The following is a 25,872-nucleotide window of genomic DNA, read 5'->3' on the forward strand; positions in this document are numbered from 1 at the left end:
AAGAATGCTTTCCCGATCGGGAAAGAGAAAATTTTATTTTTCTTTTCCACTGTTTCATGGTCAACTTATGTTCTTCTTCTTGCTGGTGGAATCATCTCTATTGGCTGAGACTGCAAAGTACAGGGAAATTCAGACTGCTAAACAGAAAATCATGGGGAAATTGGTGCATAACGTCCAGAAGAAACAACATAGAGAGAGAGGTCAGATCACAAGCAGGGCCCGTTTCGGTCTCTTGGAAAAAAAGAAAGATTACAAGCTTCGGAGTGAAAATTTCCACAAGAACCAGGCGAAGCTCAAGCTTTTGAAAGAAAAGGCAAAGAACTATAACGAAGATGAATTTTACCATGCGATGAAAAATAGAGAGACGAATGAAGACGGAATTCTGATTCAAAAACGTCAATTTTCAGAAAATTTGTCCAATGACCAGGTCCTCTTACTCAAAGGCCAGGACCTCAACTACCTGAACACCATTTCATCTAAAGAAAACAGAAAGATCGAAAAAAGCATGAATAGCATGAACTTATTTGGAAGTAATGGTAAGCACACTGTCTTTGTGCAGGACAAAGAAGAGTTTGAGAATTTCAATCCTGAAGAATATTTCGAGACCGACAAAGCATTGTTGGGAAGACGAGAAAACCGTCTCAAGACCTCACAGCTACTCAGCTCAAACAAGAGTTTGTCTCAGGACACAGAATCGCTCGAAGAGTCGTTGGCATACAAAAGAAGGGAACTGGATGTATTAAAGCAAAGGATTGAAAGAGAGAAGAAATTGAAAGACGTGAAAAGTAAGCTACAGTTACAAAGGGAGCTAATGAAACCGGGATCGAAGAAGAAAATCACCAAGGACGGTCAGGTAGTGTACAAATGGAAGAATGAGCGGAAGAAATGATTCTTATCGTCTGCGAGATTTGAACACGGGGGTATCGTCGTCGTCGCCCTCATTGGCTGAATAGTTATCACGGAAATTTCTATGGTCAACTGGAAATGTCTTCCTCTTGTCAAAGTTCGTTGTTGAAGAAGGCGTGTCTTTCACGTTGTTGTGCGATGTAACAGTGTCACGGAACGACTCATGGGCATCGATGGCCTGGGAGCCTTCGTCGTCGCTGTCCACAAACAACGTTGTCTCTCGTCTTCTCTTTCGACTTGGAAACTGTTCCGATGGAGGAGCTGCTGCGGAACCATCGCCAAACATGCTATCCAATTCCGGAATGATGTCGTCGTGCTGGTTGAGATTCACTTGAAGCTCGTTAGATTTATAGTTGGAAGTTTTAAATTTGACCGTTTTAATCGTGCTATCCATAATTGGGTTGTATTCAGAGCCAGTCGTAGTTTTTGCAAACTTGGAATAGTTGAGGCGATTCTCCCACCGAGGGTCACTTCCATACGCCATTCTAAAGTTCGAGTAAACTTTCGGATTTGAGCCACCTTGAAAGTTCACCTGGAACTTTTTGATTTTCACTACACTTGAATCGTTATTTCTTCCCTGAAGGGTATGCAGCAATTTTTCGTCTTCAGAAATCTTGTCCATCTTCATCTGCTTTGTTCTTTTGAACACCTCTGCCAAATGGGCATTGGACGGCGTAGGATTCGGAGACAAGCTCTTGCTAGAGGTCACTCTCGATTTTTTCGAAGGGACATTGGTTTCCTCCGGTGTGGCACTTCTCTTCAGGTTCAGCTTAGACAAGTCCTTGCTGACCGTATTCAAGGTTGATCCAGTTGTGCTTGAGGTTTTCGGTGGAGTGGCAATCGAAATATTGGTGCTGACACTAGGGATTTGACTGACCTTGTTTTTCTGCGTGCTTTGCGATGTGTATGTTTCCAGGTCATCCAAATCGTCCATTTCGTCAAACATTTTCTCCAACTGGCTTTTTCGGCTACGTTTCGCCTCTCTATTGCTTAGCTGTAGTGGGAAAGGTTTGATATCGACAATCCCGATATCCTTTTTATTTGTGGTCGTTGTCTTTGCCATTGAATCTCCCTTTTTTTCCTTTGCTACTTCATCTTCAGGTATCTCGTCGTCAAGATTTATTACAGTCTTACTGTGTTCTACCTCTGGTATCAGACAATCAGCCAACCCGCCAGTTGTTTCCCAATCTCGTGAACTTAGCTTCTTTGCCCACGCGTCCGGGTGCTTAATACGCTCGACAGTGCCGTTTATAAGCACCGATTCCAACTGCTTCAATTCTGGAGACACTTGAATAAAATCTATGTTCTGTATCTTTGCCTTCAGCATTGCTGAAACCTTCAAGTCGCCGACTCTGAAAAACTCAAACTTCCAGTCGGAAGACCGGAGCTTCAAGACGGTGTTTTTGGCCAACGTCAAAGAATCGTTGCAGCCGCCCTTGAGTTCCTTTCCTGAGCCATACACCCATGTAGCATGGCCCTTGTTCATAAGTCTTAACCTTCGGTCGTCGAGTACCACCATTTCTGTCTGTAGCCGTGACACTTTCCTCAGGTTCAAAGGAATGTCACAATCATCGGATCGCCCAAGTTTGTATGTGACCCCTTTCTTCAGCGGGATGGACCTGGTACCCGTAGATGCCAAGTCGGTGTTATCTAACGGAAGCTGAACATCAACAATCCACATGGCAGGCGAGGTTTCAATTGAACTGATAAGTTCAAGGAAACGGAAAAGGCAAGCTTCATGTTGTAGACGGAGATCGATTTGACGTGTAAGCATTTTTGCGAGAAAAATGTAGTAATAGCGAAAATTATACTGTAAGTTAAAACAATATGATTCGGTTATCTTATGCCAAAAAAACTAAGACATACCCTTGGATAGAATACAATGATTTTCTAACTTATTTACTAACTTATGTAGGAGGTTTTCATAAAGTGAAGGAATCTCCCATTAAGTTTAATGCAATGCTTATGTCTATATATCTGCCTGTTCTCATTCTACTTGGAAATGGAGTTATAAAAGGAGATGACTTCTTCGTCAACAAAGACTTTACGGCGGTCAAAGTTGAGGACTTGAAGTCCTTTGGAAGAGGTACAACGACTGATGGCCACATAGAGCTGGCCCTTTTCAAAAATCTTGCGCAAATCGACCTTCACCCTCTGTAAGGTCTGACCCTGACTTTTGTGGATGGACATCGACCATGCCAAGATAATTGGGAGCTGCGATCTAATAAAGCCACTGTCAATACCCCTGCCAAAGTCCGGTTTAAAGTCGCTTCTATCGATGAGAATGTAGATGGGAGGGTATCCTTCCTTGAGAGTGAACCTGACGTGCGGTAGTAACTGATCTTTTGGATTGTAGCTCCTGAGGAGCTCCTCCATCAGTTCTGCTGTGAATGGATCTACCAAGGTCAGGTCTTCCACCGCCGGGTCTCTGGTGACTCCGCTTCTGTTCAGAAGAATCATGCTGATCTTCTTCAAGACAGAAACGTTTGCTGCTGTGTATTGCTGGCCGAAGCGGGCGTGGAAGCTGTGTAGAATGGGTCTTGTCAAAAAGGCCTCGACTATGCCAAGCTGGCCGTTGACGAGACGATGGTCGACGTCGTTCTTGATGAGCATCACCTGTGCTCCCACCTTGAGCTTCAAACTGGGGGAGCACATCAGCAACTCAAGGCTCTTCTTGGTCTTCTCATCTATGGCCAACCCAACGGTGGAGATATCCTTGCAATCGTAGACAAGCTCGGGGCCGCCGAGGGTGTTCAATTTGTTCAAGTTCGAGCGCTCAACCTCCTCTCTTGTTGGGAACAACTCGGTCGGCTCGATTCCGTCATTAAAGTCGATGGGTCTGTTCAGCTGCCGCATTTTCCCCTCCAGCTTGTAGTCGATCTTGCCAATTCTGAGCGAGTTCAAGATGTCCACCAACTCTGTGTCTCCCTGCTGTCTGAAGACCTTGGAGAGAATAATATTCTCGTGGACGACCTCTTTCCAGGACTTCGACTTGAAACAATAGTTGATGGAGGCACCGGAGAACTTACTGATGGGCGGCAACTGCAAGAAGTCGCCACTAATGACGACCTGAATCCCTCCGAAGGGCTCCTCGTTTCTCTTTATCTTTTTGGCCAGGTAGTTCAACTTGTCAAACAGCTCTGAGTCAAGCATACTGACCTCGTCAATAATGAGCACGACCATCCTTCTCCAGACCATGTACTTGTCCATGTTCTTCTTGATCTTAGCGAGCAAAACGTCAGCAGGCTCCTTGCCGAGACCTATGCCAAACAACCGCTGGATGGTCTGGCCGCCGACGTTCGATGCTGCAAGGCCCGTGGGCGCCGAGATCCCAATGTTGGAGTTCCCATACCTGGTCTGTAGCTTGCGGATGATCAACTTCAGCAGAAACGACTTACCGGTACCGGCCGAACCGGTAAAGAAGACGTTTTTCCGCTTGTTCAAGATCGAGTCGAGCACGTCCTGCTGTTCTGTGCTCAGATCGAGACCGTCGAAGGACGTGTCGATGGCCTGCAAGTGAGAGTGGGACGCAGCCAGCTTCGGGTTGTTCCTGTTCGGGTCGTTGGCGGCCAGCATCTTGTGGCCGCCGGCACCGGAGTGCCTAAACTTGGCTCCAGGACGGACATTGATGGACTTCGATGCGGCCCAGGGGAGCACTCGTGTGAGCCTGTCAGAAGACGAGGACGTTGCCTCCGTGGCATTTGCCCCCGAGTCCAGCGACTTCGCCTTCTTTGCCTTCGTTATCGCCGACCGGGACTTGGAAGACACTACCGACGTCCTGCCAGAGAACTTGGACTGCGCACGCAGAAGCGACGTCAGCGAGGACTTCTTCGCCCTTGCCGGCCTCGTCTGGGCGTCCGGCACGTTCTCCTTGCTCTCCATCTCCATCTCCTGTGCTGGTAGGGCCGCAGTCTGGGGTGCCGACAGCGTCCTACCGGCCTTGAAGGCGTCGACGGTGCCAAACAACGACGAGCCGGACGAGTTCGACCGTGTCAGGCTGCCGCTGGCCTTGATCTGGTCCTTCCCGAGAGTCGGCAGAGGCCGCTTCTTCCTGTTTCTGTCCAAGGCGGCAAACGGCGACGACATCTGCGGGCTGCTGCTCTGTGCTGATAGCAGAGTCTATATTTATAGTGCTACACAATGTACTCTATAGGCAGAAGACGTGTCTGGCGGCTGCAGAAAGAAGGAAAACAAACAAGACGAAACGCGGCATGTTTTTTTTTTCATCTTCAACATCTCCAGTTTGTGGGCTTTTCCAGCTATTGCAAGTCTTCACTCGACGGACTCACGGTCCTTATCGGTCCGGGTGGACGTCGAGGAGGCGGTGGTGGAGACAGGGTCAAGGTAGGCGTCCTCAACAATTCCGTTGCGGCGGAGCCAGGGCTCGCCAGAGAGGAAGACGCCGGCCGGGTCGGTCTGGTGCCTCACCTTCTGCCACTTCAGGAGATCTTCGCCATGCCACTCGGCCATCTTCTCCTTCGTGACGATGGTTTCGTCGTAGTTCTTGGCCCAGTGCGGCTGCCCGCCAGCAGCCTCCATAATCTCCTCAAAGACATGGAACCAGCGCTTGTACTGGGTCGGGTAGTCGAAGGGCCGGTAGATGGTGGCGTTGATGTAGAGCGTGAGCTGCGAGTTGGTGACCTTGCCGACAGGGAGGTAGTTCAGTCTCGGGGTGTTGTCGAGGAACGGTCTGAGAGTGTTGCCGTAGATGGGGCCCTTGTCGACGAGCTTGCGCTGCGACAGGTCCTGCTGCGACTCGTCCGTGGGCGGCAACGTCGTGTTGGAGCAGCGGATCTCCATTGGCGAGTGCACAAAGAACTCGCCGGACTTCTTACCGTCCTCGATGGAGTTTGCCAAGAGGCGGATGATGTCGGGCCCGCTCACAAGCGGACACGCCCACTCGTCGACGTACTGGTGGAAGAGACAGTCCATGTTGAGGCCGTCGACGGAGCTCTGCACGGCCACGTCGCCGCTCTTGTTGAACGTCTCGATGAGGCCGTACTGTCTCGAGAACACGAACTTCTCCACGTAGGGAGTCAGCTTCGGCAGGAACCGCACGCAGACGTACAAGAGCGATTCGTAGAAGAGACGGCCCAGGAACGTGCCGTACCAGGAGCTCCGAGGCGGGGAGATCGGGTCGGTGCTCTTCGACGCCCGCCAGAGAATGCACTTCTTCGTGTAGGGGAACCACCACACGCGGATGAACTCGTCGGCCGTCCAGATCGAGTCGAACTTCTCGATGAGTGTCTCGATGTTGATCACCTCCTGGACAGACCGCAACTGGAACTTCGGGACGGCACGCACCGTCACCTCTGTGATGAGGCCAATCTTCCCGAGGGAGAGACACGCTGCCCGGAACACGTCCGGGTTTTCGTGCGAGTTGCAGTTCACAAGCTCGCCCATCCCGTTGACCAGCTTCAGGTTCACCACCTGGCTCGACACCAGCCCGTGGTACTGCGACGAGCCGTGCGTGCCCGTGGAGATGATCCCCGCAAGCGACTGCTCCGAGATCGAGCCCAAGCTCTGCATCGCCAAGCCCTTCGACTCCAAGATCTCGTTCAGCTGGTACACACGCATCCCGGCCTGCGCCGTCACGTCCGTGTACTTCCCGTCCGGCGACGGCTTCTCGTCAAGGAACTTGTTGTACTTGTCGAGGTTCACCAGCCACTCGTTGATCGGATTCGCCACAATCGTGAGGTCTGAAGGCGAGTGGCCCGACCCAACTACCATGATCTTCTTGTGCAGCCGCCGAGCCGTGTTCACGATGTCTCGAATGTCCTCCAGACACTTCGGCTGGAAGTAGAACTGTGGCGAACAGTGGTACGTGTTGGCCCAGGTGTGGTGCACCTTCGGGACTCTGATCTTCGCCAGTGACGACGGCAACGAGAACGACATGTCTGGCTCGTTCTGCTACTTCTGCTGCTTCTTCTGCTAGGACTGTCTAGATTACAATAAAATACATTACATACCAAGGAGGAAATGGAAAAGTGTGTTACTTTGTCTGTCCGTGTGGCCCTCTGTTTGTCCTGCCGCCGAGGGAGAAAAGAAAAAAGAGGCCCCGACCGGAGGGGGTGCTGCAACAGACACGCTGTCGTGGGGGGTCCCGCTACAACACGGCGACGATGTCGTGGTAGATGTAGTTGAGCAAGTCTGGGACGTAGATGCAGTTCTGGACAAACTCGAACTTGTAGGCCTGGAGCATGGCGACGCCGAGCGGGTACTTGAGGATCTCCTTGATGAGCAGACAGGTGCTGATGTTGATCTCGTTGAGCTTGAGGTAGTCGTTGAAGCCGTAGTTGAATTTCTCGATCTCGACCTGCTCGCTGCGGTCGAGCTCGGGGCGGAAGAACTTGGACGGGTTGTTGATGAGCTCGTTGTTGTAGTTGATCAAGGCGTCGTTCTTGCCTGTCTCGAGGCTGACGATCTCGAGGCGGGGCTCGATGCCTTCGATGATGAACTTGCGGCCCTCGTTGTTTGGGAGCTGCACGACCTTGGCCTTGCTCTGCGGGAAGGCGAACTGCACGTTCTTGATGAACTCCACGGCCGGGAGCAACTTCTTCTTGTTGAACTGGCTCTCGTACGCCCTCCAGAGCTCGATCTGCGTGATGCTGCTGAACTTGTTGGGCTTGAAGCAGCAGCGCAACCACGACGTGGCTCTCTGCGGCTCCTTCAGCTTGTTCAGGTCCTTGAAGACGGCCTCGTCCGCCTGCACGTTCGGGATCGTTGTGTTGAGGTCCTCCTTCTTCAAGACCCGTTTGTAGAGCCGCAGATAGTTCAAGTTCTGGATGTTGAACTCCGTCTTGTAGTTCTGCTTGTACACCATGAGCAGCGGGAGCAACTTCTCGAGAATGAGCTTGCGGTTGAGGTCCTTGTGGATGAGCGTCGTGAGGTTCTCCTCCTTGATGGAGAGGTACTGGATCAAGAAGTCGAGCGACGTCAAGATGATTTCGTCGTCGATCGAGTTGCTGTTGTTCGAGAGGATCAAGAAGCCGAGCGTCTTGTTCAAGAACTCGTCGTCGATCAACACACTGGCGTCGTTGCTTCGGCTGCCAGCTGCTGTGGCCGCAGCGACGGGCGTGCCGGTGCCACTTGCGGCCGCTGCAGCGGCCGCCGCAGCAGAAGCGGCAGCGGCAGAAGCGGCAGCAACAGCGGCAGCGGCGTCCTCCTCGTCATTCGGCGACGAACCGTACATGTATCTGCTGATGGATCGGAGGATCGTGATGGAGGTGTTTTTGTCGTTGTTGATCTTGAAGATGAAAATCAACTTGTTGAAGATGGCGTCGTCCTGGTGGATCGGGCTGAGGTACGACGAGATGTTCTCGATGATGTCGAGACTGTACTTGATCAGCTCCTTGAACTGGTCGTTCTCGAAGAAGTCCAAATGGTTGATGGAGTCCTGGTAGATGTCGAGGAAGGAGAGGATGATCTCGCGCAACTGCGCGTTCAGGCTCAGCACCTGGCAGTTGTCCACGTTCTGCACAAGGTTGCGGATGATCAAGAAGCAGTCGATCTTCACGTCGATCTCCACCCCCGGGTCCTGCAGGTACCGCAGCAGGTGGTCCACAAGAAACGCATACTCCTTCTTGAGGCTGATCTTCGCCGGGTTGTTGTTCGACAGCACGATCAGCAAGTTCAAGATATACTTCACCTCGTCCATGAGCCCCGACTCAAACGACATCCGGATCCGCTCCAGCTGCTTCACCCCCTGGTGGTTCAGCCCGTTGATGTTGTGGTACGTGAACTGATGTTCATTCCGCAACACCTTGTTGTTTTCTATGAACTTGGCCTCCTGCTTCGACGTCGAAACCGGGTCAACAGGGAACATCCGGACGGCGTCCTGAGCCGTCTGAGCCAACGGCGCCGCCGACCCTTGCTGCGGGCCGCCCACGGGACCCGGCGTCACCGCTAGAAACATGTTTGTCGACATCTCTGTTGTTTGCTGGTCTTTCCGATGCTCTTACCGCCTTCTGTTGCGTCCTACACCTCCTCTGTTCTCCTCCGCTTCTTCTCCTACCTCCCTCTGGCGACACCGTCTTCACCCTGTCTGTCTCACTCGTGTCGCTTTTCGTGCTGAGCTTTCAGAAAAAACAAAACGGGAAAAAGCGCGGCTGGTTACGTAAGCGCACTTTTTTCAAAAAAAAAGCAAAAATTCGAAATCGACGCGTCGGCTTACGTAATTTAAGGGAAAAGGCGAGGAGGCGGAGCTCCTTCCGCATCGGGGCATAAGTTCCGGGCTTATCTCCCTCGGGGCCCAAACCCGAGGACAATCTGTTATCTCTACATCAACAGCAGCCACAATAGCAAGAGCTCGGGAAGAAAACAAGAACAGGACGGATGCAGACAAGCTCATCGCAGACAGAGAAGCAACAGGCCATTGTTGGCGGCGGCGGGGATGCCGCCGGCGGGAAGATCGTTGGCGGACAAGGGCGGGAATGGTGGCGGTTCCAGAACAAGCGGTATCGGAGAGAGAACAGCACAGCATTTGTGGCCCGCTGTAGCCGCTAACATTCCGGAACAGAACCCGCCGCCGTGGGGCCTGCATCGTAGAGACGAGGCACCAAGGCTAACACAGCCCCAGGCCTCATCATGTGACCGTGGAGCACCCCGACGGCCCCGATAAGGGCTGTTGCCCGGCGTGCGAGGAGTGGCATTGCGTGCTGTGCTCCCTGGCGGCTGTTGCTTATCGGGTGCATGCGTGTGCATGCAGGTAGATGCTCTGCTCCGGGCGTCCAACGGGGTGCACGCTGCTCGGGGCCTTATCTCTCGGAGAGTGCTTGGCCCTGCTTGCCTTGGAAAATGTCTCAAACGTCTTGTCTCCTCCGTCTTGTCTCCGTGCAGCCCAGCTACACACTGCGCACACCGAACGATATCTACGTACATGTATATAAATGGTGTTCCTCGTGCTGCCTGGCCGTCGATCCTACTGCCGCTGCCGCTGCCTCTGCCTCTGCCTCTGCCTCTGCCTCTGCTACTCTTTGCCCCACCACATCCACAGCTTCCCACTGAGACACCATGGCTGAAAAACTCGCCGCAAAGACGTCCGGGTTCTCCCCAATAACGTCCGCCCAGTCGAGAATACATGACATCGCCGCCACCGCCTCACACTTGAGAGCCATCGATGCCAAGGTCGTCGACAACGACGACGACTTGCTTGCCGAGATCGGGTACAAGCAGGAGTTGAAGAGACGTTTCTCCACCTTCCAGATCTTCGGTATCGCCTACTCCATCATGGGGATTCTCCCCTCTGTCTCCTCCCTCTTGGGGACCGCTCTCTCGGCCGGCCCCGCCGGCGCAGTCTGGTCCTGGGCTGTCGCCTCCATCTTTATCTTGACCATCGGCGTGTCCATGTCCGAGTTGGCCTCGTCGATCCCAACCTCGGGAGGGTTGTACTACTGGACGTTCTACTACGCCCCAGAGGCGTGGAGGGTGCCTCTCTCGTTTGTCATCGGCTTGTCCAACACAATGGCCCTCTGTTCCGGGTCTGTTTCCGTCTTCTACGGTAACGCAGAGGAGATCTTGGCCGCCGTGTACCTCACCAAGGATGGTAACTTCGACATCACCACAGGTAAAACGTACGGTGTCTTTGCAGGCTGTGTCATCACAGGTGCAGTCGTTACCTGTCTCTCGTCGAAAAACGTCGCCATGTTGCAATCCATCTCCTCCATTTGCCACACAGGTCTCCTTGTGCTTTTTTTCATTGCCCTGCCCATTGGAACCAGAGTCAACAGACACGAGTTCAACAGCAGAGGCTTCATCTTTGGCGAGGTGCAGAACTACTCGGACTGGCCCATCGGCTGGCAGTTCTGTCTATCGTTCATGACGGCTGTGTGGACCATCGGTGCGTTCGACTCGTGTGTCCATATGTCCGAGGAAGCAAAGAACGCTTCCTACGGGGTGCCAATCGGTATCTGCGGCTCCATCACCGCCTGTGGCTTTCTTGGCTTCTTCATCTTAATTTGCACCACCGCGTGCATGAACCCAGACATCGGTACCGTCCTAGCAACAGACACTGGCTTCCCAATGGCACAAGTCATCTACGACTCCTTAGGCAGACGTTGGGCCATCGCCTTCATGTCTCTTATGGCTGGCTGCCAATGGTTGATGGGATCGTCGTTGCTCACCGCTGCCTCGAGACAGATCTGGGCGTTCGCCAGAGACGACGGGCTACCTTTCTGTTCTATCGTCAAGGTCGTCAACAAGAAGCTTCGGGTCCCTATCAGAGCAGTTATCCTAGCATGTCTGATTTCCCTAGCCATTGGATGTCTCTGCTTGGCAGGTACTGCAGCAGCAAATGCTTTGTTCTCCCTCGGTGTCCTTGGTAACTATCTCGCATGGTGTACCCCAGTCTTCCTTAAGCTCACCTTTGGTAAGCACAAGTTCAACCCAGGTAGTTTTTACCTCGGGCCAGTCTTCTCTCCAATCGTCGGCTGGATTGCCTGTGCCTGGGGGGCCTTCATCACAGTCTTGGTCTGTTTCCCTGCAACCAAGGTGGTCACCAAGGAAAACATGAACTATTGTATTGTCATCACAGGCGGGGTTTGGATCTTGTCCATTGTTTTCTTCTTCACCTACAAGTACAAGTACTACCACGGTCCAAAAAGTAACTTGGATGATGATAACATCGAAGTGGTTTCAAGTGCTGAAGACGTCAGCTATCCGCAGGACGAAAAGGTCTGATGAGTTCCTACTCTTATCTTGTTCATTTTCATTATCTCTTTCATCACTTTTCATGTTCCATTCAGTCCAAATAATTGTTTACTTCTGCTAAATATTCTCATTTCTATTCTTCCTCTTTTTTAATGAATTTTTTGTATTTCCTACTATGTAGCTAATAGAACTATCCTTTCAAGGAAAATGATATAGCCATCTCCTGGTAAGCAAGCAAAAATTAAAAAAAAATATAAGAGCCCGATGCGGGGCTCGAACCCGCAGCCTTTTGATTGCTATCAAATTAAGAGTCAAACGCTCTACCGATTGAGCTAACCAGGCTATTATGTCCACTTTCATGCCAAACCACTAGACTAGCATATTCTATTAATCTTGCTACTCACTATAGATCTTCAGAATGTTTTCGCTTTCACCATAAAAGCCAAAAAGAATCTTAGATATAACTTAATCAGTACAATAAACCATTCTATCACGTTAATTGATTACATAATACGTACACAATAATATCCTCATTATAATACATGAGAGTCTCCTTTTTATTGAAGAATAGCCTCCTCTGGGTACGGTACAAGCATACCAAAGAACAAAATGAGTAGAACCATCTTCTCCTGTGGCATCCAAAGCAAGGCAAGTTACAATATCTGTAATCCAAAAGTTCGTTATGGTAAGATTTACAAAAGTAATTAACCACAGCTTGAGCTTTACTTACCCTTTTAGGAGATCCCGGTGCGGAGTACCAGAGATAAAGAAAACCCTTTACAACTCCCAAAAGACCAGCTATTTACATCCACTTCCATTCGCTTAGTCACGTATTCTAGAACACACATACATCAGAGTCTATTATACTGATGATATCCGCTAGATTCTCATGGTAATGATTCGCAGACGACTTCCAGATACTCTGGATCATATTCCATGCTTTGGTCAAATTTTCGCTTTTCAAATACCTCTTCAATTCTTCGTATGCCTTCTCAAACATCATCCGATCGTCTTTTTCGTAAACGCAAGCACCCGCAATAAGGAAGGGAAGAAGCAAGTTGTTTTATAGGTCCCAGGCCACCAATTTTCGTATTCCATCGATGATCTCTGTACACAGGATTTTTATCTCGAAGCTTGTCGGCGAACAGTTGAGCAATCTCATCTTTAAGAATATCCTGACTGAATTTTTCAAAACGTCGTGGAATTGGCAAAACTGTTCCCCTTTGCGGTCGGCGGCATCGACATAGTCCAAATTGGGTTCTGTCTGGGATATCTTTTCCTCCAGGATGTTGACCTTCTTGTCGAACCAGGAGTAGAAATGCATCCGCATCCTGTCGTAGTTCTGATACACGTCAGAGTCGAGAAATTCAAACTGCTCACTGCGAGAGATCTTTGCATTATTCAAAACCGGCTCAATTTTCTCCCTGTTGAAGCTGTTCAACTCGTTGAGCTTTACCTTGTAAAGGTCATACAGAGTGTTGACCTCTCCCATTTTGATGCAGAGGGTGGCACAACATGCGGTTAGAGGGCCGCATCCGTACCTGGGGCACTGGCCTTCGATCTTGTGCCGAGAGATCGCATCTATAAGTTTCACATAGGTGTTTTTCGAAAACAAAGGGCCGAAGACGGACTTTTTCGAAAGCCTGCCCAACCTGAATGTGTCCTGATAAAAGAACCAGCCCAACACCCAGCACAAAAACGTGTTGCCCTTGAAAAGCTCAATCACCTCGTCTATCCCCAACAAGCAGAAAAGCTTGTAGATGTTTTCGAACATGTTTCGCCACGAGCGGTAGTCTCCTCTCGACGATGCAAGCAAAGCATGGCACGTTTGCGAGACGACGACCCCCATGAGCTCTTCATTCGACACCCGGGAGCTCACCAGCCTCGACTCGACCGAGTTGAAGAGGTTTTCTGACTCCTTGAGAAACTTGTCTGCCATGGCATCCTCCTTCTTCATGGACAAAATCCATCCGGCAAAGGTAAACATGACCGCCTTGTCCGAGTAGGCGAGCGACAGAAGCATCGGGTAGCACTTGTTGTACTTCGTGAAGTCGCCTTTGATGTTTTCAGAGGTCGATATTATTGTGAGGGCCTCGAACTCAAGATCCAAGTCCAACGACGACGACTTGAAAGGCATCAAGCTGGTGCTGGTGGTGTTCTGGCTGACTTTGTCTTCAACATTGTCTTCACTCTCTATCAGGCCGTCGGCTTCCAAAGCCACTGTCCCCACTTCTCCCACCTCTTCCAGTGGCTCGTACTGCTGCTCATAATCCTGTACCTCCTCCACGCCGGTCGTGCCGCACAGCTCGTCTAGCCTGAGCATCAACGAGTCAAACTCGCCCGGACTAGGGATCCGGGACACCGGCGTAACGCTCTCCTGTTCCAGCAGTCCCACCTGTCGTTTCTGGCTATCATTTCCAAATATACTGAATACGTTTGTCTGGTCAAGGCTGGCGTTGCATTTCTTTGGCTTTGCCACTCGTTTATACTCGCATTCTGAGTGGTTGACCAAACACCTTGTGCAAGACGGTTTCCGCTCGTCACACTTCTGCTTCTTCCGCCTGCACTGCGAGCAGCTAATCAGCGACCGCCGCTTCTTGTTGATCACAAACTGTAGCTTCATGTTGCTTTCCTGAGAGCAAGACAGCGGTTGGCTGAACGGCGTCGCCGTGTGTGCTTTGAGTGATACATCCGTGCAACAACACCGTTATCTGTTATCTGTGACCCGCGGCAGACGCCGAGGACGGAAAAGACGATAAGGCCTTGAGGAAGAGGGGGGGGGAGGCCGACAACAGAAAGAGATTTAGCTATAGAATGCTGTACATGGCGACGTTCAGAGGTGGTAAGCGCACGCTTTCTGCTGGTTACCAAACATACACTGGCAGAAGCTCCACACACACGCTACCTGTCTCCTCACCTCGGGCCGGGAGGGGTCCAGCCTGGTGTAGTTGATGTCCTTCCAGCTGGAAACACAGTTGAAGGCCGGAGCAGCGTTGGTGCCTCTGACGAGGAAGGCACCGAAGTAACGAAGCTTCCCGTTTTTACGGTAGAGACACATAACGCCGTAGAGAAACTTGTTGGAAAAATGCAGTCTCTGCATGTACTGATTTAGATCCTCCTCGAAAACGTCGTCGGCAACGCCGTCGGGACAGTAGTAGTCCACTCCCCATATGGACCAATCCCGGGGGTTGAAGAAGGTGTTCCAGAAGTAGGGCATAGCGACCGAGTGGAACTGGCCTCTTCGGAAGTCGCCTGCGACCCTTTTCCAGACTTTGAGAGAGATCGCCGGCTTGCCAAGATACTCGAGCGGATGCAGCGGCTTCCTTCTCCTGGAGGCGAACTTCGGCGTCTTGCACGGTCTGTCGACGAACGTGAGCTGCTCCAAAGCGTGGACAAGATACTCCGTGCGAGCGACTGTGTCAAACCACCGCATAAAGACAGGGTGCGTCTCTCTCCACTGCGTGCCGAGTGTCAGGCCAAGACAGGAGAAGAAACACGAGGCGACGTAGAGATCAGCCAGAGTGACCCTTTCGCCGACGAGGTAGGTGTGTGTGGCGAGTCTCTGCTCCAGCTCTTTGGCACACGCGTCGATCTCCGCGTTGGAGAAGTCGAGAGACGTGCTGTTGAACGGCACCCGGCGCAGCAACACACTGCTGATGCTGGCTGCGTGTTTGGCCACCGTGCACTTCCCCCACGAGAGGTACTGCAACACTTTCGCTCTGAACTGCAACCCGGTGCCCAGAAGCACGGAATTGCGGTCGTGCAGCGTGGCGACTGACGCATACGTGTTAGTAACCAGTTGTGGGCGCATGCCGAGCCGGCCAGAGAGACGTTCGCCGATGCAAACTGCACTTACGATAGTATAATATGGATATTGGCTCCTGCAGCTTGCAGCCGTGGAGACCCACAAGGACCGCCGGAGACCCCGCCGCACCAGTCCCGTCCTGCGAGAGTCCGATGTCCAGTCGCAGAGCCTTCACCAGACCAACTGGCACGACACATTGGTCTGATCCGTCACAGATAAGCGTGCCTAAAGACATTTCCTGCCCCAGAAAGAGGGTCTGGACCGAGAAAGAGCCGCAATTGCAAAGGCACACCTCGCACAGAAGACGGGAAGCGTAGATTGCGCTATTTAAATGAGGACTGACTGCTGATAGACTGGACAGACACCCTGGATCAGTCATCCAACAGCCTTTTCCTCCTTCTCCAGTGACTAACACAGCTTCATGTACCCACTGCCGAGCCCCCGGCCGTTTTTGCCCCGATCGACGCCTTTTCGCAGATAAGCGGTCGATCGACGCACTAACTCCGCGGCGCCGAGGAGTTAGTTGGTTGTACCCGGAGATTGGTCCCTCTTACGTGACGTCAAGAGGAGCGGCTGTGTTTTCTGGCATTAATAATCGGGTAGGGAGATGATGGCATTATTAATCGGAAAATGATGTTTCATGCCGGACATACAAGGAGTATCTCCAGACCTGCGAGGAATTTACAAGCTGTTCTAGCGTATAAAAGAAGTATCGGTTGCTGTTGAAGAAAAAAATGCTTGCCGTGATCTATTCGTGCATATACTACATTGGTTCAGAATTGAGAAGTAAGAAAACAAAGAAGTCGTCTTCGAAGTCAAAGTCGAAGCTGAAAACCAAGAACACCCCCGAAATAAACAACAAAAACAAACTGCAACAATGACAGCAACTTTAGCCAACAGTAACCTATTCAAACCCATCAAGGTCGGCCCGGTCGAGTTGAAAAACCGTCTTGTGCATGCGCCAACCACCAGGTTCAGAAACACCGACGAGTTTGTGGCCACGGACTCGATGCTTGACTACTACACCGAGAGGGCCACCGACAACGGCGGTCTGTTGATTGTCGAGGCGACGTTTCCGTCGCCGGAGTTCGGGCTCTTTGAGCGTGCTCCGATGATCAAGACCCCGCAGCAAGTGAAGGCGTGGCGGAGAATCACCGACTCGGTCCACGCCCAGGGGTCCTCGATCACCCTCCAGCTCTGGAACTTGGGCAGAGTGGCCGACCCTGCTTTGTTGCAGAAGCACAACCTCCCATTTGTGGGGCCCTCTGCGATCTACCTCGACGAGGCGTCCGAAAAGGCCGCCAAGGAAGCCGGAAATGAGTTGAGGGCTATCACAGTCCCTGAGATAAAGGCGATGGTTGCAGAGTACGCCGCAAGCGCCAAAAGAAGCATCGACGAAGCTGGGTTCGATATGATTGAGATCCATGCAGCCAACATGTACTTGCCAGACCAGTTCTTGCAAGAAACGTCGAACACCCGGACGGACGAGTACGGCGGGTCGCTTGAAAACCGGGCAAGGTTCATCTTGGAGACCGTGGACGCATGCATTGCTGCAGTCGGTGCAGAGCGTGTTGCGATCCGGTTCTCCCCTTACTCGGAGTTCCAGGGCTCCTTGGGAGCCCATGCCGAAACCAACCCCATTGTCACCTGGGGCTATGTTTTGAGCGAGTTGGAGAAAAGAGCCAAGCACGGCAACCGGTTGGCCTACATCTCGATTGTTGAGCCACGGGTCTCAGGGACTGACGAGCACCCGGACACAGACCCTGTCGACTTCTCCTGGCCCGACCACATCTGGAGGGGCATTCTACTCAGATCGGGCGGATACCTCAGCAAGGACGCCATTGCTCGGCTGCCCGACGTGGTCAATTCGAACAACCATACGTTGATTGGGGCTGGGCGCTACTTCTCCTCCAACCCAGACCTGGTCAACAGGGTCAGAAACACCCTGGAGATGACGCAGTACGAGAGAAGCACTTTCTACACTGTCGGCAACGTCGGGTACTTAGATTTCAGAGAGTCTGGCCAACCGCTAGACCATTCCAAGGACCATCTCGTTCCAAAACCGTTGGCATGAGTGCGTTGCTAGAAACGATAGATGAATTTTATGATAGTTTTGCTTTATATGTATTTGTACGCTAAGAGCTTATTTAATGGTAAACGAACAGAGATGAACATACTAAATAGATACTTGCGGGAGAAACATACACAATTAGATAGCCCCAACCATAGCATTGCTACCTAACATGAGTATGCTGTCTTGGCGCTACAGCTTGTCCACGTCCACCCGCTGACAAAGTCAGTGTGCTCATCACAACCTGTACGTATGTGGTGTGGTCACTTTAGTGACCAATAGTTTCGGCTGTGAAATCACTGTAACATATAGTAGGTCAGAATAGCCTACACAGTTAGATGTATTGCAACTCAATGACATCGTCCTTGTAGATGATCTGTTTGGCGGCCGGTTTCAGGCAATGACGAGAACCCGGATTCGGGCGTCGTCGACTTCCATTGGCCTGATCGCATCTGGAAAGGCATCCTTTTAAGATCGGGCGGATACTTCTGCAAGGGCGCCAATGCCCGGTTGCCCACATGGTCAATACGAACAACCACACGTTGTTGATTGGGGCCGGGCGCTACTTTACCTCCAACCCGGACCTGATCAACAGGGTCAGCAATACCCTGGAGTTGACGCAGTACGAGAGAAGCACTTTCTACACCGTCGGCAATGCCGGCTACCTAGATTTCAGAGAGTGTGGCAAGCCGCTAGACCATTCCAAGGACCAGCTCGTCCAAAACCGTTGGCTTGAGTGCGTTGATAGTTATTGCCCGTAGCCAAGTAATTGTACTGCGCTGGATCATATGTATCTCTCGAAAATTCCGGCAATAAATCAATATTGTCAAGTGCTTCAACAATGTTAGCTATCGGAGTGTAATAGTCTTCATAGTTGCTGTACCTGTAACTGGACAATGTTATGTTGTTACCGAATCTCTCCCTACAAAGCATAATCACCCGATTTGCGATGGTCTGGTTTGAAACGCCTTGCGGGTTAACTATAACCATACCACCATTATCGCCTTGAGCAATTATCGTACTGTTATCAAAACCACCTGCAAGTATACACAACGCCGTGTTGTATCCTGCCACCTTCGTACTACCATCATCAGGTAAAATCTGCCAAGCAGCGACTTGGCCGATAGTCATGAATAGCAGATTCAAACACAGAATTAAACGGAAGTGCATAGCTTTGGTATGTTTCAAGTTTGTCTAATGAGACTCTGCATTAGTATGTGTATAAAACCTACTACGGAAAGGAAAGTAGAGCCGGTATTTATAGGCCGCTGTGCGAATCACCTGTTTACCAAGATCACGGGGGTGCTAAAACTGGTCGGTGTTTGAGGGAAACGTGGGATTGCTATAACATATAAATTGGCGGTAAGAACAGCCTACACAGTTAGATAGATTGCAACTTGATGGCATCGCCCTTGTAGATGATCTGTTCGGCGGTCCAGGACTCGCCGGGCTTCAACTCGACAAAGTCGTGCACATGGCCCGGCTCGATGCAGACCATCTTGTGATAGCCCGACTTTGGCTCGAAGTCGGCCATTCCCTTGGACTTTTCGACCCAAGGGTTCCAAACCACAAGGTCTGGCAAGTTGACCCTCTTCACGTTGTGGACGACCTTGCCGAGCTCAATCACTTGGACAACCTTGTCTGTGGAAACGTTCCTGTATATTCTGTCCAACTCCTGGGTGAAGTCGATGGCAGGAGACTTTTCTTCGTAGGTCTCAGCAATGAGCTGGTCGTAGCACTCCTCGCCAGGCAAGTTGTTCACCAACGTGTCTTCGATCTCGTTGACCTTCAAGTAGGTGTGGAACAACCAGTTGAAAGTCCACGGCTTGGAGTCGGAGTTGGACACCTCGATCTTGGTGGTCAAGTTGTCATCGTTCAAGGTGATGGTCAAAAACAACGTGAAGTCGTTGTCTCCCTTGCCCCACTTCGAGTACACCTCTGGGTTGGCCTCTGCGGGGCTCAAGGCGAACTGCACCGTTGGCGGGTTCTCGGTGGTCTGTCCGAGGAACTCCCACGTCGAGTTACGTGCAAACCCGTGCTGGGGCAACGCCTGGAAACCTTCTTCGGCAGACTTGCCGAACACTGGGAACACGAGCGGGATGCCGCCACGCACGGGCTTCGACCCGTCTAGCTTGGCGCCTTCCGATAGCCACAACTGCTCCACGTCGGCCACCTTCCAGGAGATAACGGTGGCTCCGTACTTGAGGATCGTCACCCTTGTTTTCGGAGAGGAGGGGAACGTCAATTCGACGGTGTCGCCAAGGTCTTCGACTGCCATTGTGCTGTGCAATTGATGTGTTTCTCCAACAGCACCGCTTCCAGCCCCTCTACACCGGCCCCGGCACCTGCACCGCAAGCTGCGTGCCGACGTCTGTTTGTTTATGTGTGCCTGTCCTCCACCATCGCCGTCGCCGCTGCCACGCCGGAGAAGGGAGAAGGCGAGACCGCATTTCTGATTATGGTTATTATTATTATGTTTTATCGATCGTTATTAAGTAAGCACGTAGCGGGAACGCTGGCTCATGTGAGTACGGGACCGGTGGACGTCTACTCTTTGTCCCCAGTTTCTGTCTGGAGCTGCTGCAACTCGGTTTCAAGCTGCTGCAACTCGCCGTCCAGCTTCCGGAACTCCGTTTGCGCCGCCGGCTTGTCCAGCTGCAGCTGTTCCTGCAACTGCTCGAGTTGCGCCATCTTCGCCTCGATGGAGTCCAACATGCCCTCCATGCGGGACGCCGCCTGCTCCGCCTGCGTCAACTGTAGATACGTCTCCTTGACGCCTGCATCGTCCGGCGCCATGATCATTCCTGTCCAGAGCCCTCCGACCTGCAACGCACAAGAAGAGCATCCGGTGGCGAACCAGGAGAACAAGAGCTGAGCACGGAAAAAGGAGAAAGCGAAACGTGGCGAGCGCAGGGGGCGGGAGAAAAAGCTCAGCTGTTGAAGACTGGAGTTGACGTGTTGCAGAGAGGGAAGAAGAGGAGAAGAGGAGGGTGGGTAGACAGCTATAGGGTCAGACAGACAGATCAACGATGACAGCAGCAATGACAATGACAGGGCTTTCTGCCAGGGTGTTTGTTTTGCTGGGTTTGCTGTGGAGCGGAGTTGTGGCTGCGGCTGCGACGGCGTCGAGAGCCGACACGCTTGTGTTGTATGGTGACGACGACGCTCTGACGACGTACGCCAGCCTGTTCGGTGTTCTGGAGGAGAACGGCCTTGCGGTGGTGTCGCAGAAGGCGGGCCCGGACGAGGAGGCGCAGATCTACGACTTGAACGAAAACATTGTGGTTTCCAACGTGGTGATTCTCCCCAACAAAGCCAAGAAGCTTGCGTCGAACATCGACCACGCCTCGTTGCTCACGTACGCCAACAACGGCGGCAATGTTGTGGTTGTGAGCGAGGACTCGGGCACGCAGCTCGACGTCAGCATCTTCCTCAACCAATTGGGCATCTACCCGTCGCCAAAGGGGTACAAGTACACGGACTTCCACTCGGGCTCGGCGGCGCCGCTTGCGAAGATCGAGGCTCCACGCTTCCTGAACAAGCACGTTGTGTCGGAGGACGTGTCCGGGCTCTCGCTCGAGGACGCCTCGGTGGCGCTGGTGTCCAACTCGGAGTACCTCGTGCCGCTGCTCAAGGCGTCGAGAACGTCGTTCACCACCAACGGCGACGCCGGCAAGGACTCCGTGTGGCACACGGGTAACGAGGGGTACCTCGCCGTTGCGTTCCAGGGCCTCAACAACGGGCGGGTGCTGTGGCTCGGCTCGCCAGCTCCGCTGAAGAACACGTCGTTCAACAAGGGGCTCGTCGACAGCGTCGTCCAGTGGACGTTCCAGCTCAAGTCCGTCATCCGGGCGACCTTTGCGCACCACAAGCGGGTCGACGCCTCGGGCGAGAGCGACCTCCCCTTTGTCGACGAGGACGACTACTACAAGATCAAGGACACCGCGTATTTCGAGATTGGCCTCTCCAGATACGAGGCCGACAGGAAGACGTGGGTCCCATACACGGTCGACGAGGAGGACGTGGCCAACAAGGTGCAGCTCGAGTTCATCATGCTCGACCCCTACTACAGACTGAACCTGAACCACACGCACAACACCGACACCGAGGCCGTCTACTCGGCGCTCTTCCGGCTGCCGGACCAGCACGGCATGTTCACCTTCTCCGTCGACTACAAGCGCCCGGGCCTCTCGTACGTGAAGGTCGAGGACGTTGTCCCCGTGAGACACCTTGCCAACGACGAGTACGCCCGCTCGTGGGAGATCCCCAACTCCAGCGTCTACATGGCCGGCTACGGCGTCGTCGTCGTCGGCTGGCTCGCCTTCGTCGTCCTCTTCATTTTCTCAGGCAAGAGAAACCTAGACACCGCCAAAAAGAACATTTAGACCTTCTGCCCCTCCTCTGTATCTATCTACCTATCTATATAGCCAGTTACACACTTCTGTACCCATCACCTCGACCGCACCACTTTCACGTTGTGCTTCACCCGCCACTCCTCGAACTCCTTCTTCACCCCGGCAGCCTCCTTCTCGAGCTTCTCCCGGAGCTGCTTCAACCCCTTGATCGTCTCCTCGAGCTTCTTCTGGGCCTCTCCGGCATTCGTCTCCACCAACGCCCCAGACGAGCTGCCAACCGCCCCGCCGTCCTTGTCCGTCTTGTCCGTCACCACCACACCGCTGTCGCCGCTGCTCACAAGCCGCCACGCCCGTCTTTCGGCCGGCACCCCCTTCAACGTCTCGACGACGATCTCGTGCTCGTAGAGCTGGCTCTCCAACGAGACAACGTGGTCCTGCAACGACTGCAACGTCTGCTGGTACTCGTCGTACTGTGCCTGGAATGACATTTTTCCTGCTGTGCTATGTGCTATGTGTCTTGCTACCGGGCTGTTCGCAGACCCTTCTATATACATTTTATCTACAGGTTTCTCTTCTTCATCGTCTCTTCCATCTTCATCTTCACCTCTTCGACACCCCCACGGCGTCCGCGCACCGCAGGCAGAGCCCCGCGCTTACTGGGGCGTGTTTCCAGCACCGAGGACACTTCCCTCCGGGGGCCTCGACGACATGAAGATGCACCCCCCGAACAGACTCTTGGACATGGAAGCGGCTGTCGGCGACGGGGTTGGGCTCGTTGCGGACGACGCTGGATACGACAAAGAGGTCTTCGAGCTCGGGGTCGGAGTAGCGTGGAAGCACGGCGTCAACGGCGATGGAGTCGTCGCCAGGTGTTGGGACGGCCGGTTGAAGAACCACACGACACTCGAGAGGACTGCGGATGTGTTTGGCTGCTCTGAGCTGGCCAATCATGCCGTTGACGGCATCCTTGAGGTCGAGAAGGTGTGCAAAGTCGTTTTCGACGTCCTCGTTGACGCGGACGTAGGCGCTGTTGTACCAGCCACGGTGGAACGGGGAATCGAGGGCACCCTTGATGCCGTCGGGCAGGCTGTTCCACACCTCCTGGGTGATGATCGGGACGATTGGAGCGAGGATGGACACCAGGGTATGCAGAACCTCGTTGAAGGCCACCAGCGTGGAGACCCGCTTCGGCGAGTCGGCTCTGTCCGTGTAGAGGGCGTCCTTGCGGACGTCGAAGTAGATCGAGGAGAGGTCGACGTTGATGAAGTGGTTGACGAGCTTGACGATCTTGAAGAAGTTGTGTGCCTCGTACTCGTGGAGACATTCGGCGTTCAACCTGGCGAGCCTGCTTAGCACGTACTGGTCCAACCGGTTCATGTCCTCGTAGCGTAGGCTGGACTTGGCTGTGTCGAAGCCGTTGAGGTTCCCGAGGAGGAACTTGAACGTGAACCGCAGCTTCTTCAAGTTGTCGCCCACGTGCTTGAGAATCGTGGGCCCCACGTTGATGTCGTTGGTGTAGTCGCTCTGCGCCACCCAGAGCCGCAACCCGTCGATGCCGATCTTCGGAACACCCAACTGCTTGTTCCCTTGGAGAATGTCCCCCGGGGACATTGTGTTCCCCAAACTCTTGGACATCTTCTCTCCCTTCTCGTCGAGCGTGAACCCGTGGGTGATGATGTTTTTGTACGGCATGACGACGTCGCCATTGCCATTGATCTCACTGCCCACCTTCGCCAACACACTGCTCTGGAACCATCCCCGGTGTTGGTCAGACCCTTCGAGGTACACGTCGGAAAGATACCCTCTTGCTTTCGCCTGCTCCAGCAGCCCCTCGTCCTCCAAATAGTGTTCGATCGTCTTCCAACTGCTGCCGCTGTCGAACCAGACATCCATTGTGTCTGTGCCTAGAACGTAGTCCTTCGCCAGGTGTTGGTATTCGTCTGGTAACCATTTACCTATATCGGCACCTTGCTGCGACTTCTCCACCTGCTCAAACCAGCCTTCGATCCCCTCCAGCTCAATTACTTCGATGATCCTCCCAATTACTGCATCATCAAGCAACACTTCGCCAGTCTCCCGATGATAGAGCACGGGGATAGGAACCCCCCAACTGCGCTGTCTGGAAATACACCATTCGTTTCTAGTTTTGATGAATGAAGTCAATCTGTTGACTCCACGCTCCGGATGGAAGTTCACCTTCTTTTTCAACGCTTCAATAGTGACATCTTTAATTTTACTAACATCTATGAACCATTGCGGGGTCGCACGTATGATGATCGGTTTCTTTGATCTCCAGTCGTAAGGATATGAGTGTATGTAATTTTCGTTTAAATGGATTAAAATACCCAACTCTTTGATCCTTTCAATCATCTTGGCGTTACCTTCTCCAAGAACTCTGAAGCCAACGAGTTCGGCCAAATTCTCCCCAAGAGCATCAGTGTATTTCCCGTACTTATCCACTGGAGAATACGGCTTGATTCCGTTTTGCAAACACACCAAATAATCGTCCTGACCGTGTCCTGGAGCAGTATGGACAAGCCCAGTACCTGCGGTACTGGTGACATGAGATCCATGCAAAAACGGATACTTGTGGCCATTATTCAAAATAGGAGACTCGTACTTGCATCCTAACAGTTCGGATCCCTTGAATACAACTTCGGATTTGCTGAATTCGAAGATTTCCTCCAAACTTGGAATCAATTCTGTAGATACCACCAAATTGCCGAATTTCTCATTGTGAATAACTGTGTACTCAAAACCTTCGTTTATTGAAATTGCCAAGTTGGATGCTAATGTCCAAGGGGTCGAAGTCCAAATTAGAGCAGAAATGCCGGCCTCAATTATTTCGGAGCCCAAGCTTTTCTGCAAAGCTTCACTCACTTCCACAATGGGGAATTTCACGTAGGCTGCCTTGGATTGGTGCTGTTGATTGTACTCGAGCTCACCTTCTGCCAATGCCGTTGCATTTTCACAACCCCAATAAACTGGTTTTTCTTGTCTGCGGACCAAGCCATTATCGAAGAACTTTTTGAACACACGTAGTTGGTCAGTAACAAATCTTTTCTTCAATGTCATGTACGGATGCTCAAAATCACCCATGATGCCTATTTCTTGAAATTCTTTGGATTGGCTTTTCTGCGTGTTCATGGCATGCTCCGAGGACAGTCTCACAATATCGGTAGGAGACAGTCTTGTGTGCTTCAAGCTGTGCAATCTTGCCCTTATCTGATCCTTCTCTTCATTACTTGAAGCTTTTTTCAAATCTTTCTTCAGTTTCTTCTCCACTTCTTTACGCTCCTTCCCCAGCTTCTCCAATGTTTTCAACTCGATCGGCAACCCGTGGCAGTCCCATCCTGGAACATAGTGCACTTTTTTCCCCAGCATGAGCTCATACCTGTTGATGATGTCCTTGAGGACCTTGTTAAGAGCATGTCCGATGTGCAAGTTACCATTGGCGTACGGAGGTCCGTCGTGGAAGATAAAGAGGTTTTCGATCCGGTTGTCCTTCAAGGGTCTAGATATGTTCCACTCGTACAATTTTTGCATGGTCTGCGGCTTCAAAACCGTCTCAATAAGCTTTTGGTCAGACCTGCTTCCGAATTCTGTTTTCGGTAGAATCACCGTATCGGCGTACTTGTGCAAGCCTGTCTCCTTGTCCGTGGCTGCACTCTCATTGTTTCTGTTGAGTGACACGCTGAATCCTGCCCTGGGCACGTTCTTCTGCAACGCCAGCGGCAGCAGTCTTGGCTGTGCCCTATGTATGTTTCTAGCTAGCCTCAACATGCGGTAGCAATAATACAGAGAGTGATCAAACGATGAATCGGCTTATTCTTCCCACCTCGATGCAATAGGCCTATTTCACCCTCTCTCTAGCCGATTTCCATGTCTCGAGAGCATTTTTCGTTTTTCCTCGAGGATTTGCATTTTTCGATGGTTGTCAGGCTTGCGATTTTCTATCGTCTTTATCTGTTTGACAAACGTCCGGTCTAGTTTCTTCGGAAAGGGTGCATTGGCTGGGACCTACATTCTCTAAAGGAATAAAAGAAAACACCAGAGGGTGAGGACACAGGAGATGTCTGAATTCGAAC

General features: G+C 52.1%; 13 protein-coding genes and 1 non-coding gene across 14 annotated transcripts; 4 read left to right on the plus strand and 10 right to left on the minus strand.

Annotated features, from left to right (window-relative positions):
• Positions 1 to 151: 151 nt before the first annotated feature.
• PICMEDRAFT_60751 (hypothetical protein) lies at positions 152 to 889 on the plus strand (the record flags this gene model as incomplete). Its single annotated transcript, XM_019163456.1, has 1 exon — positions 152 to 889. One exon carries the CDS (start codon positions 152 to 154, stop codon positions 887 to 889), a length of 738 nt encoding a protein of 245 aa, XP_019015206.1.
• Positions 655 to 2,587, minus strand: PICMEDRAFT_79843 (hypothetical protein; the record flags this gene model as incomplete). Its single annotated transcript, XM_019164973.1, has 2 exons — positions 655 to 968; positions 1,034 to 2,587. The coding sequence occupies 2 exons, from the start codon at positions 2,585 to 2,587 to the stop codon at positions 957 to 959; spliced, it is 1,566 nt and encodes a 521-aa protein (XP_019015207.1). The 3' UTR covers positions 655 to 956.
• Positions 2,588 to 5,178: 2,591 nt separating this feature from the next.
• Positions 5,179 to 6,801, minus strand: PICMEDRAFT_74934 (hypothetical protein; the record flags this gene model as incomplete). Its single annotated transcript, XM_019164921.1, has 1 exon — positions 5,179 to 6,801. The coding sequence occupies one exon, from the start codon at positions 6,799 to 6,801 to the stop codon at positions 5,179 to 5,181; it is 1,623 nt and encodes a 540-aa protein (XP_019015208.1).
• A 211-nt stretch (positions 6,802 to 7,012) lies between these two features.
• PICMEDRAFT_13856 (hypothetical protein) lies at positions 7,013 to 8,821 on the minus strand (the record flags this gene model as incomplete). Its single annotated transcript, XM_019160117.1, has 1 exon — positions 7,013 to 8,821. One exon carries the CDS (start codon positions 8,819 to 8,821, stop codon positions 7,013 to 7,015), a length of 1,809 nt encoding a protein of 602 aa, XP_019015209.1.
• A 399-nt stretch (positions 8,822 to 9,220) lies between these two features.
• Positions 9,221 to 9,432, minus strand: PICMEDRAFT_18558 (hypothetical protein). Its single transcript, XM_019162058.1, has one exon. It carries the CDS (start codon positions 9,412 to 9,414, stop codon positions 9,253 to 9,255), a length of 162 nt encoding a protein of 53 aa, XP_019015210.1. The 5' UTR covers positions 9,415 to 9,432; the 3' UTR covers positions 9,221 to 9,252.
• Positions 9,433 to 9,918: 486 nt separating this feature from the next.
• Positions 9,919 to 11,583, plus strand: PICMEDRAFT_74936 (hypothetical protein; the record flags this gene model as incomplete). The annotated part of the gene is made up of 1 exon (XM_019164922.1): positions 9,919 to 11,583. One exon carries the CDS (start codon positions 9,919 to 9,921, stop codon positions 11,581 to 11,583), a length of 1,665 nt encoding a protein of 554 aa, XP_019015211.1.
• Positions 11,584 to 11,811: 228 nt separating this feature from the next.
• Positions 11,812 to 11,895, minus strand: PICMEDRAFT_t159. The gene has a single exon. It is a non-coding gene; the product is annotated as a tRNA-Lys (tRNA).
• Positions 11,896 to 14,337: 2,442 nt separating this feature from the next.
• On the minus strand, positions 14,338 to 15,675 carry PICMEDRAFT_18560 (hypothetical protein). Its single transcript, XM_019162059.1, has one exon. The coding sequence runs from the start codon at positions 15,362 to 15,364 to the stop codon at positions 14,387 to 14,389; it is 978 nt and encodes a 325-aa protein (XP_019015212.1). The 5' UTR covers positions 15,365 to 15,675; the 3' UTR covers positions 14,338 to 14,386.
• A 249-nt stretch (positions 15,676 to 15,924) lies between these two features.
• On the plus strand, positions 15,925 to 17,554 carry PICMEDRAFT_18561 (hypothetical protein). Its single transcript, XM_019162060.1, has one exon. It carries the CDS (start codon positions 16,236 to 16,238, stop codon positions 17,430 to 17,432), a length of 1,197 nt encoding a protein of 398 aa, XP_019015213.1. The 5' UTR covers positions 15,925 to 16,235; the 3' UTR covers positions 17,433 to 17,554.
• A 547-nt stretch (positions 17,555 to 18,101) lies between these two features.
• PICMEDRAFT_74939 (hypothetical protein) lies at positions 18,102 to 18,560 on the minus strand (the record flags this gene model as incomplete). The annotated part of the gene is made up of 1 exon (XM_019164923.1): positions 18,102 to 18,560. One exon carries the CDS (start codon positions 18,558 to 18,560, stop codon positions 18,102 to 18,104), a length of 459 nt encoding a protein of 152 aa, XP_019015214.1.
• Positions 18,561 to 18,810: 250 nt separating this feature from the next.
• On the minus strand, positions 18,811 to 19,707 carry PICMEDRAFT_37730 (hypothetical protein; the record flags this gene model as incomplete). The annotated part of the gene is made up of 1 exon (XM_019163102.1): positions 18,811 to 19,707. One exon carries the CDS (start codon positions 19,705 to 19,707, stop codon positions 18,811 to 18,813), a length of 897 nt encoding a protein of 298 aa, XP_019015215.1.
• Positions 19,708 to 20,686: 979 nt separating this feature from the next.
• PICMEDRAFT_19879 (hypothetical protein) lies at positions 20,687 to 21,805 on the plus strand (the record flags this gene model as incomplete). Its single annotated transcript, XM_019162144.1, has 1 exon — positions 20,687 to 21,805. A coding segment is annotated over one exon (1,119 nt), but the record flags the coding sequence as incomplete, so codon positions are not given.
• Positions 21,806 to 21,879: 74 nt separating this feature from the next.
• Positions 21,880 to 22,272, minus strand: PICMEDRAFT_37638 (hypothetical protein; the record flags this gene model as incomplete). Its single annotated transcript, XM_019163097.1, has 2 exons — positions 21,880 to 22,074; positions 22,123 to 22,272. The coding sequence occupies 2 exons, from the start codon at positions 22,270 to 22,272 to the stop codon at positions 21,880 to 21,882; spliced, it is 345 nt and encodes a 114-aa protein (XP_019015217.1).
• Positions 22,273 to 22,384: 112 nt separating this feature from the next.
• Positions 22,385 to 25,567, minus strand: PICMEDRAFT_37688 (hypothetical protein; the record flags this gene model as incomplete). The annotated part of the gene is made up of 1 exon (XM_019163098.1): positions 22,385 to 25,567. The coding sequence occupies one exon, from the start codon at positions 25,565 to 25,567 to the stop codon at positions 22,385 to 22,387; it is 3,183 nt and encodes a 1,060-aa protein (XP_019015218.1).
• Between the last annotated feature and the right edge of the window lie 305 nt (positions 25,568 to 25,872).

The sequence above is a fragment of the Pichia membranifaciens genome (genome assembly GCF_001661235.1).
Source record: "Pichia membranifaciens NRRL Y-2026 unplaced genomic scaffold PICMEscaffold_9, whole genome shotgun sequence".
Classification (NCBI taxonomy): Eukaryota; Fungi; Ascomycota; class Pichiomycetes; order Pichiales; family Pichiaceae; genus Pichia; species Pichia membranifaciens.

Coding starts and splice junctions, on each gene's coding strand:
- PICMEDRAFT_18560 (XM_019162059.1), bottom strand. CDS start 15,364: ATGCGCCCACAACTGGTTACTAACACGTATGCGTCAGTCGCCACGCTG.
- PICMEDRAFT_18558 (XM_019162058.1), bottom strand. CDS start 9,414: ATGTTAGCGGCTACAGCGGGCCACAAATGCTGTGCTGTTCTCTCTCCG.
- PICMEDRAFT_18561 (XM_019162060.1), top strand. CDS start 16,236: ATGACAGCAACTTTAGCCAACAGTAACCTATTCAAACCCATCAAGGTC.